Source organism: Atta cephalotes, assembly GCF_000143395.1.
Source record: "Atta cephalotes unplaced genomic scaffold scaffold00018, whole genome shotgun sequence".
NCBI lineage: Eukaryota > Metazoa > Arthropoda > Insecta > Hymenoptera > Formicidae > Atta > Atta cephalotes.
Genome location: NW_012130082.1, coordinates 3,530,300 through 3,542,647, shown reverse-complemented (window position 1 = coordinate 3,542,647; position 12,348 = coordinate 3,530,300). Strand labels below are relative to the sequence as shown.

Below are 12,348 nucleotides of genomic sequence, written 5' to 3'. Positions count from 1 at the left end.
ACACACACACGCACACACACACATAATAACAGACATAGGATGCTTTCCATTTGAGAACTTGTGTTATTAAATGGAAAACATCCATAATATACTACAATATTAAGAAAGCACGTATATACAATATATGTATAATATGTATATACATATACATATATAATTAATATACATATAATAAATCTATGCTTTTATTAGTACATTTGCACGCGTTTAAGCGTACATTTATTAAATGTGTTTGTGTTTTATGTTTATATGTAATTGTGAATACACGAGTGTACGCGAAGTATGTGTATATACGTGTTAATTACGCATATTGAATATTTTTGTGATAAAATGGATACTTTATTTCGCGTATTTATACTCGTGTAAGATATATCTACAGTTCTTCAATTTTTAAAAGAATATCTATATACACATTGGATAAAGAGGAATCATTTTTTTTCGCAGATGCAAGATTCTCTCGCACAAAATTGTTTTTACAAGAAACTTTATAGTTTTATCAAAATACAACAATTAAATGTATTACTGATTCAATTAACAAATAAGTGATATCTTAGAAAAGAAGTAAAACAATATAAATATATTAAAAAACATCTCAGAAATATTTGTCTACAAGAGTATCATTCAAAATAATATACCTTGAAATAATTAGAATAATGGTAAAAAAATTGTCTCATATTTATTTTTTTAAAGTTGCAAGCAGTTAGACACACTGAAATAATCCATAATAGCAATCCATAATCATATATGTGAATGTCTGATTAGAATATATGATTAAAAAAATCATTAAGAGTGAAACTTTCTTCTGTGATCCAAGCGCAAGTAGAACCGCGTCAAATTGGCAAATATTTTGATATTTCTATTTAGACAAATAAGTATAGGAGTAACGCAAAATAATAAAACAATTGCGACAATAATGATGACAGATAATCATAATTAGAATAATCAGCATCAATAATAAATATTTCTTACAATAAAAAAAACTATAACAATTATTTGACACGTTATTATCGATTGTTCAAAGGCATATTTCAGTTTTTGATAAAGTGAATGATAAGGTTTTCTGCCAATTATTTATATAATACGAACAGTGCGAAGAGAATCTCGCATATGTGTAACAGGAACGTGGAGTGGAGTAGTGTAGTGTGATAATGATGTGCATTGAATGTCAAATATCGAATGATAGATGTACGCAAAAGAAACGAAAAGAGAAAATCCTCACAGTCTCACGCACATCTCGATCGTCGATTTTTACCGTCCGATCGTTCGCAATCCTACAAACGAGTTGAACGCTTCAACTCTATTATATTATAATAAGTTTTCATTATAAATCGATTAAAAACTAGAATAATGTACTCTATCGGTCTATATGTACAATGCGTATTAATGATAGTAACGTAATAAATAAGCTCAATAAGAATGTTAAATCTACACTCACTTTGCATCTATTCGATTCCCTTAAAAGTTTAACACTTTGAAAAGCTTTCCCTTCAAATTGTTATTTAATTATTTATATTCTTGTCATTACGCTCCTAAAGAGCAGGCCAATATTATATTGTATAATATACATTTGTTCGAGTCGTTCTCGTGAACACCCAAAAAGGATTTTTATGTAGATAAAAATATAATGACTTGCACCACTAGCATGCAATTACCGCATGACTATTGTATGTCCAATTCTCTCTTTAAACACGGTAAGAGGAACGAATTAGCAATAACAATCATTCAACCAGACAAGATTCGATATATTTTCATGCTTTCTTTTCCCCTCTAACTACCAATCTCCTTTTTCAAAAAATAGATATATTCGATATGTTGATTAAGAAAAAAAAATCAAGTAAGCAAATTGAATAATGAATGTCACCTTTATAATTTAAATCCTTTCGTGTGATAAATCATAAAGGAGCCTACTCATCTAATACACACATTTCCCACTACGATTCTATTATAATTAACTAAATATAGAGAAAAAAGAAAAGACGCAAGCTGTACCTTTAAATCAAAATCGATGCAATGCTTAAAGTGATGATTTTCTTCTACGTATGTGTAGGACATTCGATAAATCGATGATATAGCCAGTAATAAGGAAGCGATCCTTCGTGAGAAATAATCGAGAAAAAGATATAGTTTCCTGATTGTGCAAAAAAAATCGTTTTCAATTAATCTTCGAGAAAGAATTTTCAATAAAATTACAAAATCCCAAAAATACAAGCGCGTACTTAATTGTATTTGAAAATAATTACAAGTAACAGCGTAATTAGAAAGGCTTCTGCTTGGGGAATCACTTTATTATGGTCCCCTACTCCTTCTATAATACAAAACATTCTAGATTTTGAGATTTTATTCTATTTGTATTGTCATTGTAAACTTCGGCCTTCGATCTTTCTATCGATTTTTCTTCACGAAAGATAACTCTATTTGCGAATTGTACCAATACTTATTAGAGACTCGAGTATGTACCTCGAGTATGTACCTACGTTTATCGCATCGAGAATCCGAATCTCATATGCACAATTACGTAATTAATGTAACGGTTGTAAAGTAACGGTTTCTCACCTACCTCCTGTCACTTTAGGCACTTTCTGTGAAAACAGCATTGTTTAATACGTTTTTCATTAATGCATTTTATAGCGTAACTTTGGTTGTTATATATGTATAATATATCGTTAGAATTCAAGTATCTCAATTTCCTCGAATTATCCTACTAATCTATCTACAAGTTTGTGATCACGATCGATGCAACAAGTATGTATAAATCGCTATAATTTGTCCCGTCTTAACCGTAACATAAAATCAATGTGTGTGTTTTGAGCGTTCAGGCTCAGTAAGTGCATCACAATGCGCTCACTTAAGGCAAAAATTGCTCTCAGAGCATTGATCATAATTTTCATTATTAATTTGCATTATTACTTTGGCGGCAATTTCGAGATTTGATCGATGTCAACGCGTAAAAAAGCGTACAAATACAATCTTGTATAATCGACCTTTCGTCCTTACCGCTGTGTTTCCTTCTTTTAAAAAAAAGAAGAAACAAAGAAAAAAAGAGACTGCGCACACGTCTACTTACATCTCTCATTCTTATTTTTCAGCGGATCTCGTGACAGTTTGCGGTATTACCGTCAAAGATTTCGGGATTTTCGGCAAAATCGGAATCGGAGTGCTTGTTGTTGGCTTGGTTGTCACTTGGATCGACTTGGGCAGATTGAGGTTGTGAAGAATATTCTGGCTGGTTGTTGGGCTGTTTTCATTCGTGCAAGTAGCGGTACGCGTCATGTCACATATCAGTGGCTCAAAATCACCGCGGCTTTGACGATTCAACATCTCTTGTTGCATTCGCAAGTGTCTCTGAAATTGCTGATTGTGGCCGGGAACAGCAATTTGTGTCTTTTGGTATTGCGATCTGAAGCTTCCACTAGTCGACGATCCGTTGTTCGTGCCAGTAACAGGTTTGTCATTAAATTTCTGTCGTTTGAATGTTTGCATTCGCTTCATGTCCGACTCGCACAATTGAAACACCTTGCCGCCGCTGCTGTAAATGGTGGATAAACTTGGACTGTCTTTTCGTTTGATGTTGCCGCTACCGTTTATTGTCGCGGCAGTTCCGCTGCTATTATTGCCACCGCTACTGCCACTACCACCACTGGCACCGCCATCACCACTGCCACCACCGTTGCCGCTAGTAGATGGTATAGTCAATCGTTGCAAATTTGGAGGAGACTTTTTTATGATCGACACCCCCGAGCTGAGTTTGAGCATTCGCGGTGAATTTATTTTGGCCGAATGCGATGACGTCGCGCCGCTAGTCAATGGTCTGGACATCAAACTTGTACCGGGTACGGATAGTCTGTCTTTCTCCAAAACATAACCACCGCTCAAACGGCGCGAATTACTGTACTCTGTTGCGATCGGCTCCATTATAGGTTCATCCATTTTCTCCGGACCTTCATACGATATCAGTCTGTTTTGCACCGATGTAGAATAGTTGATCGCATTTCGCGAGGCGTTTGGCGCCAGTATTAGATCGCCAGCTCTGTAATACTTCTCCAAAAGGATCAAATGTCGTAGGAAGGAGCTTTGATTGCCATACGGTCGCTGCAATTGCTGCCACAGATGCTTGGTCTCGCGATCATACTGAATCATCGTTGCACATTTCTCCCATCCTTGTGGCGTGACTTCGCGCACATTCTGGAACTCGATGTTTACATGAAGATTCATTTCCTCCTCGCCTGGAAAGAGCGTTCGTACGCTTATGGAGGGATTTGCACCGAGTCTCTGCACCACAGGCGCTATATCGTTATTGTTATTGTTACTGTTATTAAGTCTCGGCCTCTTTGGCAATCGCGTCAAGGTAACTTCATCCATTCCGAGCGTCATTCCATTCGCCATCATCCCGTCGCATAGCGAGGAGATCGATGTGCTTGACGTATATGTATGTAGATCAAGAATCTTGCGCTTTTTCAAGTTCTCCACCGTGTTCTCGAGATACTGAACATCCATACCACCATTCTCGTCGTTGTTCGACTTGGGGGCGCGATTCTCATTACCCATCTCGGAGCTGCATTCCACCGTATTCTCATTCTTGTTTGGTTCCGGGGTCGACTTGTCCGACGTACCGCTTGTCGTACGTTCTGGAGACTTAGAGCTTCCACTTTTAGCCTGCAAATTTTTAATGCTTTTCTTATTCTTCTTATCCTTGGTCTGATTCGCTTGATTCATCTGTTGTGACGAATCGTCGTCCTCGTCTTCGATGTCGATTCCGAGATTATGCAGGATCCTATACATTAGAAAGTACTCCTCGTCAGATACTTGTTTTTTTTCGGTCAAGTTTCTTTTATCTCTATGCTTGTTATGTGATGTATTAGAGATCACGCTGAGTCTATATACTCACCGTTTTCGATAACTTTTGCAGAAGGCCCTGTGATTCATATTCATATTTTCGACCTCCCTATACTTGAGTTGCAACTGCGCGAAGTAACGACATAACTTGCACACAAATGTACCGGCCGCTAGTAAGACAGGGATTCCTTGTTGACTGAGCTTGTGATTTAATTCGTCGATCTCTGCGATACTCAATTGGTGAGTGTGTTGTCGAGCGAGTCGGCGTTTGCAGAGCGCGCAGGTCAAGAAGTGTCCGATTTTCTCATAATGATTAACGCAGAACGACATTGTGGTGTTTTGACTCGAATCCCAGTCTATGTCGACCTGCAATAACAATATTTCTCGTATGTATGCATAAATCGACACGCCAGTCACAAATTTTATTAAATATGTAAGCACTCGAATTACAAATATTAACCTGATTCTGAAGGCCAGTTCTTATCTTGAGCAACCAACGGCGTTTAACGTGATGCCGCGCAGGATCTCGACACTCACGAGCTGAGCACTTTGACATCATTAATTGCCTATGTTGTTTTTGCGGCTTCTGCTGCATGTTTGCCGGGCTAGTGTTCGCCTGAAGAAGCAAGATTTTAGGCAAGTTTTCAGTCAAAGTATCAAAATTAATTATACGCCTAGTATGTATGTTAATTTATAATACAAAATGTAAATAAAGATTTGTAAATTGCAATAGAGAAATAACGAACCTTTCTATCAACATGACGATAGCATGCGTCGCACAGGCACGAATCTTTTGTAAGGTGTCTCTCTATATTCAAGATCTTTTTGCGTCTTTCATCAGATTTTATTTGAGCTAGATGCATTGGCGTGTCCAAAGAACCAAACTTGCCAAAGCAATAGCAACATACGTCGGCACACACACGCCCAGGATGTATAGAGAAAGAAGATGATTTCTCTGGAATAACAAGCGACTGACGATCCTTAGGTGTAGCTTCCTCATTATCGTCATCTATGATAATAAAATTGACAAGTTAGGTAATATTTTAAATGTTGCGTTTCAACGTGAAACTTTTCTTCTAATTTAGGTAATGTAAACACGGCGATATTAGTGAAAATGCAAAAGGTGGCAGGTGACTTTTAATTTAAAAGCAAACAGCATAAAAAAATAGCATGCATTGTTATAAAAATTAGGCTAAAGTATAGTTTTTGGAACTAGTGGTCTGTAAAACAAGTGTTGCACAATATTCCATATCAAATTGTAAAAAGATAAGCAAAATAATCGTTTTTCAATTAAACCATATACCACATTAAAGATTTTGCATAGTGTATATATTGCATTATTAATCGTCTTAAGCATAGTAAGTTACAGACAATGAAAACAAAAAAATGAACATGAGACGTTAATAATTTTAATTGATCAAGTATTCTCTAAACTATCCGAAATGGAAATGTGAACAATCACTTACTATACTGCACTAGTCTAAATTATCAGCTAAAATCAAAGAAAATGTGAGATTTTTGGAAAAAGGTAACCAAGGAAATAATAAGTGAGATTATCAATTTAGTTATTCCCGCAACCAGGATTACCGCAAGAATGTCTGTGGTTAGTAGTGAACTTTCGGTTCGCACCAGAGCTGCTATCTCCCAAACCACTGGTTCCAAACTGAAAAAAAAGAAATAAAATATAATTGGATTGATAAAAAAAATATATAATCAAATTAACTAACTCATTAGCTTACTATTCAATTCCCAAATATAATTCTCATTGTCAGCTCTTTCAAATTCTTCATACACGTAGGATTGAAATAAAAATCTCAAAATTCAGAAACCGTGTCATGAAGCGCACGCATTCTGATACGTGCATAAAAAGGATAAATTTCGTAAAAAGTGACATGTAATTCGCATATTAAAAATTTATCACTACATCGACAATTAAATACGATCGATGTCACAATTTAAAATAAAATGAAAAAATAAAAAGAAAAAAAAGGAGGGATTAAAGGACGATATATGTAGTAAGAAACAATGGCTGCGTTCAGCAGAAAAAGCAGCTTTGCAACTGTTATAAAATTCTTTAATATGATCGGTCTTGTCTTTAATTTCTCACTGGATGTAAACTCACTGGATATATAAACTAATCATATTCAAAAATTTTATAACAGTTGCAAAGTTGCTTTTTCTGCTGAACGCAGCTACTGTATGATAAGCGAATGAGTTACATTTTTTCTATACGAGCGAGCAAAAATTTCAAGTCTTACCTCCTTTTGAATGGTGTAGAATTCGGGTGAATCACCCTCTCCGTCTCCACGTCCTTGCTGTTTGAGAACCATTTTCAATGGAGATCGCGATCCTCTCTTGTCCTTGTCTTTCTCCTTTTGAGATACTCTGATGATTGTCTTTAAAGTACCTGTAGATGACTGTTCCTTCTTCTTTTGCTGATTTTGTCTCTTCGCAGCCTCTTCTAAAGACTCGAGTCCCAATAATCGCAAAATGGATTCTTTCCTCTCCTTATCTTCAGGTGTTTCCAAAATCTTCGATGTACCACTGTTGAACGATTCGCCGGATGTGGAAGTTTCGTCGGAATCCTTGTGTGCGAGTTCCGGTGTCTTGAGAGTCTTGCGTTCATTCTCCAGTATATCTATATTGTCAGATGTTTGTTGCGACACATGATTCTCGGATAGATTTCGTGAGAGTTGTCGTTCCTCGCTTTTGCCAATCTTTGCGCCGACGATCGTTTCAATATCATTTTCCGATTTGCTGCGCAAATTAGGATCTTTGTCGACTTTGTCCACTAATCCACTTTGTCCTCCTTGCTCAAAGAATCCACGAAAACTATTCGTGCGCTCGTCGCTGGCACTACCGTATTTACTCAAGAATGATCTGTTGTTTTCATTGATTTTGGCAACTTCGTTGTCCAGCAGAGTTTCCTCTTTATTCTGTTGATCAGACTTTCGCAGATCTCGCTTGACACGTTTGGTCTTGGAACTGTTGGATAATTCCTCTTTGCGTTTTTTCACCTCTCTACCGCGACGGCTGCGAGCTTGAGGCTCGAGTTCGCTGACATCTAATTCGTTGTTCAATGAATCATTTACATCTTCTGTCTTCTGAGAACTTTCGGCATCATCCACCGAACCCTGTACCATCTCATTAGCATCATTCGATACATCGGAAATTTGCGTTTTTTGAATCGCTTCGAATTCTTCCTTGATTTTTATGTCGGCGTGTTCTCGGTTGCGAAATGCGGTTTGCTTAGTTTCAACCTTCTTCTGTTTATCACGAGTTCGTAATACTCTCTTGTTTTCTTCATTAAGAAGTTTTCGCTCATCAGAATTTTTACCGTCCAAGAACTTACTGCTTTGATCTGCTGTTAGAGCTTCATTATATTCTAGTTTTTGTTCCGGTGTACTCTCGTCCGTATTTGATATAATGCTAGATTTGTTTAGTTCTTTACAACTATTATCATGGTCGAGGTCCTCCTTGGTTTCAATATTCAGTCGATCAGAGGTGCACTGTACAGACGAAGAATTTACAGAGCTATTATTTGAATCATAGTTTACAGAAGTTGATACGTGTAATAAATTATTGTTAACTTTTGGACGTTTTGCGCTTTGCGACGTCTTACAAGACGCATCGTTGTCTTGTAATAGTTCAGTTGTGTCAGACTCCCCATCTAAACTTTTGCTTGGTGTTTCGTTTGTATCATCGACAGTTGATTCTAATAGCGAAAAGTTCTCAGGTGCTTCTTGGTTATTTTGAACCTCCGGTTCCTTATCCAATATCTTTGTATCAGACATCATCTCTTTATTTCGTATCGTGTCATTTGTAATATTTGGTAATGATTTGGCAGAGTGATCTTCCGCTACTAATCGTTCTACCTCACGAGATATACTTTCCAATGTTTCTGCTTCTTCTGAATTATCTGTAACATTCAGAGAGATTTCAATTTTTAATTCCTCTGTTTCTTTTGCTATATGTTCTTCTGTAAGTCTCTTCTCTGTTTCCTCAGGGGACATCGATGCAGACACTGGTAAACCTACAATATCATCATCCAAAATTTGATCTTCTGAAATCGTTTCTTCGTTTGTAGATTTTTGCATATCCGCTACAACATTCTCCATGTTATCCGATCTTGGAACTGTTTTATTTGGTGTCCTATTCGATTTTCTCGTTTCATTATTGCTGACACTATCAGTAAAATTTTTATCATTGATTCTCGGAGACTTCCTCGTAATCTTCTTATTTTCGTCTAATATCTTCGACTCGGTGCTACTGATATTGGCGCCACTGGTTGTACTGCAACTAACGTTTTCTTTTTCTGGCTCATCTACAGTCTTGTACGATTGTTCTGCAGCATTACTATTATTTATATTACATGTAGACTCGCAGTTACTATGTACGTCATTAATTCCGTCATTATCGGAGGATTTGTTTTCTTGAACATTCTGCGAATGTGTCTCTGCTTCCCCGATATCAAATTTGACTAGTTTCTCTTCGATCTCTTTGGCAGTGTCGGCCACTTTTGGTACTGAATTTTCTGAATTTTCTGACGTGATTTCATTTTTCGTAACCGTAGACTTATCCTCGTCAGTATTGTCTTCCAGTCCCATTTTCTGAGATTCTGTACTGAGTGGTGCGACAATTTCTTCAATCTTAGGCACGTCAAAGTTTTTACTTAATCCAAGACCTTTTTCCGGACCAAAGATCTTATTTTCAATGGATTTAGCAATATTTAATTTAATGTCTTCAATCATTTGATCTATTTGTGATTTTGAGTTGCCGTCCGATTTATCTGTACTGTAAAAGGAATTGACTGTTTTCTTCATGTCTATGTTTAAACTACTTCTGCGACCCTTAGATTTGTCTGTGAATTTGGCTAAAATGTTGTCCCTCTTCATTTGCTCGAAATTATTGAGTTTCTTTGAATCTTCTTGCGTTTCCGTACATCTGGGCACTATTCGCACGTCTTCGATTTTAATATCATCGTCTTTCGTCGCTTCGCATTCCGTAGTTTTAGCTTTAGTTTTTGAACGTAGTGTAGGTCCGGTCTCGCCTGTCCTGTCTGCGCGATCGCTGTTATTGTTATTTTCTATTTCCGATCCGATCTCAATATCCTCTTCAAAATTAAACGCTTCATCCTTGGAACAAATTTCCTCTTTGCTCGATGCTGCAATATTTTGTGATTCATTACAACCAGGATCCGAAAAGCAAGAGTCGATATTTATATTACAATCCGAGATATGTTCGATCGAATTATCTGAAATAACAGTTCCATCCGAATTTATTCTATGTCGTTTTTTAGGATCGTTATCTGAATTTCCCAAATCTGACAATTGACGCTGCTTTCCATTTCGCAAACTTCTTTGAGATGGTTGCTCGATATTTCTTTCGACTTTCGATCTTTTTCTCAATTGAATGGCATTCTGAAGTCCTTGATCCGTTTCTATAGATTCTCCGTCTGATGTACCTTTGGTGTCATCGGTATCAGGTTCTTTCTTTATCTCGATGTCGCAGGCGATATTTTCATCTACCAACATTTTCTTACTCCTTTTTGCCTTTCCTTCAGCCTTCTCTGTAACGCTTTGTTGACTTTCAACTTCGGAGTCACTTAACATTGAAGCAATGACTTCGTCTATGGTAAGATCGATAGAATTCTTGTTATCTAAAATCGTCTTTGGAAATTTTTCAACACTAGTATTGCTTCTTGCACTAGTACCGCAATCTAATTCCTTGCCAGTGCTCTTCCGGTTTTTCCCACTCTTGTTATCAGTCTCCGTAACTTTTACAAGACTGGAACTGTTCTTCTTCAAGTTAGTTAACTTGACTGTTTTGGCACTCTTAGACAAAGAATCTGGATTTTCCGTTGTCTTTCCTTTCTTGCCAAGTTTTGGACTGATTTTAGCACTCGACGTAACACCAGCTTCTTCCTTATTTTGAACGTCAGATTTGGTTTTTTTGGTCCTGAGATTACTCTTGGCACTTTTACTTGGTGTTTCAGTCCCTTTACCTTCGTTGTCCCCGTTATTTGTCTGATTTTCTGAAAATTTCTGAGCGATATCTGTTGCCTTGGCGGTCGAATCTTCCGACTGTCGAACTTTCTTCGCACCCTTGGCACCTCTCTTAATGTCAGGAGCTATCCTGTTGGTCACTTTTTTGGTAACCTTGGACTTGATAAGATTTGTCTTAGTTGCTCTTAGGTTCTGTTTGCGTTTCAGATTTTTAAGAGCATTCCTACGCGGTAAGCTCGCCTCTATTTTTACAGGAAGTTGACTACCTGTCGCTACTGTATCAAAAATCTCTTGTGCCGCAAGCTGCTGTTTTACATTCAGCAATGACTTGCCTTTCTTATTCTTGACCTCATTGGATGGCAAGACGGAATCGTTACTCGCCTTCTGTTTCGATTTGGAAGGCGCTAAGGGTTTCTTTTCCCTGGATGCCATCTCACTTCCACCCACATTGGGCTCCTGTAACGTCATTTACAATGTACTTTCTCAACAATTATCTAAACTCATCGTCGACAAATTACTTGGCAAATTATTACAACAACCATAGTTGCAACCATTTATAAAATTATTACTTATTTAGAATTATTGTAGAAAACAATCTCGAATGACTCAATGGAAAAATCATTGAAAGAGAAAGAGAAAAAAACTTGGAGCAAAACATTTGGTAAAAGACAAAACGATAATTACGAAAAGAAACTATGTGAGTATATGATATTTGTAAATATCCATGAAAAGATGGATTAGCGTAAAAGTAAAATGGCGAGTCAAAATCCACGTTTTGCAACGGCAAGGAGCCGTAGCGTGCGCGCGGGCGCGCGATACCATTTCGCGGTGTGAAACGCACGCAAGATTTAGCGAGGCATAATTGAGGGAGAGCGCGAGAGAAACATCGACGGAAGGGCAATAGTGAACAGGGAGCTAGAAAAGTGGCTGCACGACGCGGCGCAGCGTCGAGTCCGTCGAGTCGGAGTAGACAGAAAATAGGAGAGAGGATAGCGGGGTTGCTAGATGCGGCCCTGGCGACCAGAAAAATTACGTGACAAACTTTGCGTTAACACACACGGATGCACGGAGCGCCTCGCTCGGTGCGCTCAGCGCTCAGCGCTCCAACAACTCGGCTGACTCGTTCGAGCCGCTCTCGCACGGCTGAAATATTTCACATGATATCTCGGCTTACGTTAATCTGTTCGCGACAATTTCGCGCTCGCGAGAAAGCGCGCGTCACATGCTAACTATCGAACCGAGAAATCCGCTCGGGACTCTCCGGGAAGGTCGTGAAATCGTCGCGCGAAATGGTGATGAAAAAAATCGCCACGAATAAACAAAAGGTCGAAGCTCGGCTCGAACTTTCGGGATGATATCTTGCTGCGACGGGCCCGAAGCGACGATCGATCGCAGGCCCTCTCGCGACCCCGACGACGGTACTCACCTTGGGGACTGAAAATCCTGCCGTAGGTCCGTGATGATCGCGAGTAAACGCGAACAACAATCCCCGTGGAAAGAACAGTCCCGT

General features: G+C 38.1%; 1 protein-coding gene across 1 annotated transcript; it reads right to left on the bottom strand.

Moving 5' to 3' along the window:
* Window positions 1-3,075: 3,075 nt before the first annotated feature.
* Window positions 3,076-11,270, bottom strand: LOC105618767. Its single transcript, XM_012200298.1, has 6 exons — window positions 7,092-11,270; window positions 6,421-6,496; window positions 5,580-5,842; window positions 5,294-5,449; window positions 4,886-5,199; window positions 3,076-4,771 (listed from the first exon to the last, which is right to left on the bottom strand). Exons 1-6 carry the CDS (start codon window positions 11,268-11,270, stop codon window positions 3,076-3,078), a joined length of 6,684 nt encoding a protein of 2,227 aa, XP_012055688.1.
* Between the last annotated feature and the right edge of the window lie 1,078 nt (window positions 11,271-12,348).

Coding starts and splice junctions, on each gene's coding strand:
- LOC105618767 (XM_012200298.1), bottom strand. CDS start 11,270: ATGGCATCCAGGGAAAAGAAACCCTTAGCGCCTTCCAAATCGAAACAG. Junction 5,450..5,579: donor ATCGTCATGTTGATAGAAAG/GTTCGTTATTTC, acceptor TTGCTTCTTCAG/GCGAACACTAGCCCGGCAAA. Junction 5,200..5,293: donor GAACTGGCCTTCAGAATCAG/GTTAATATTTGT, acceptor TTGTTATTGCAG/GTCGACATAGACTGGGATTC.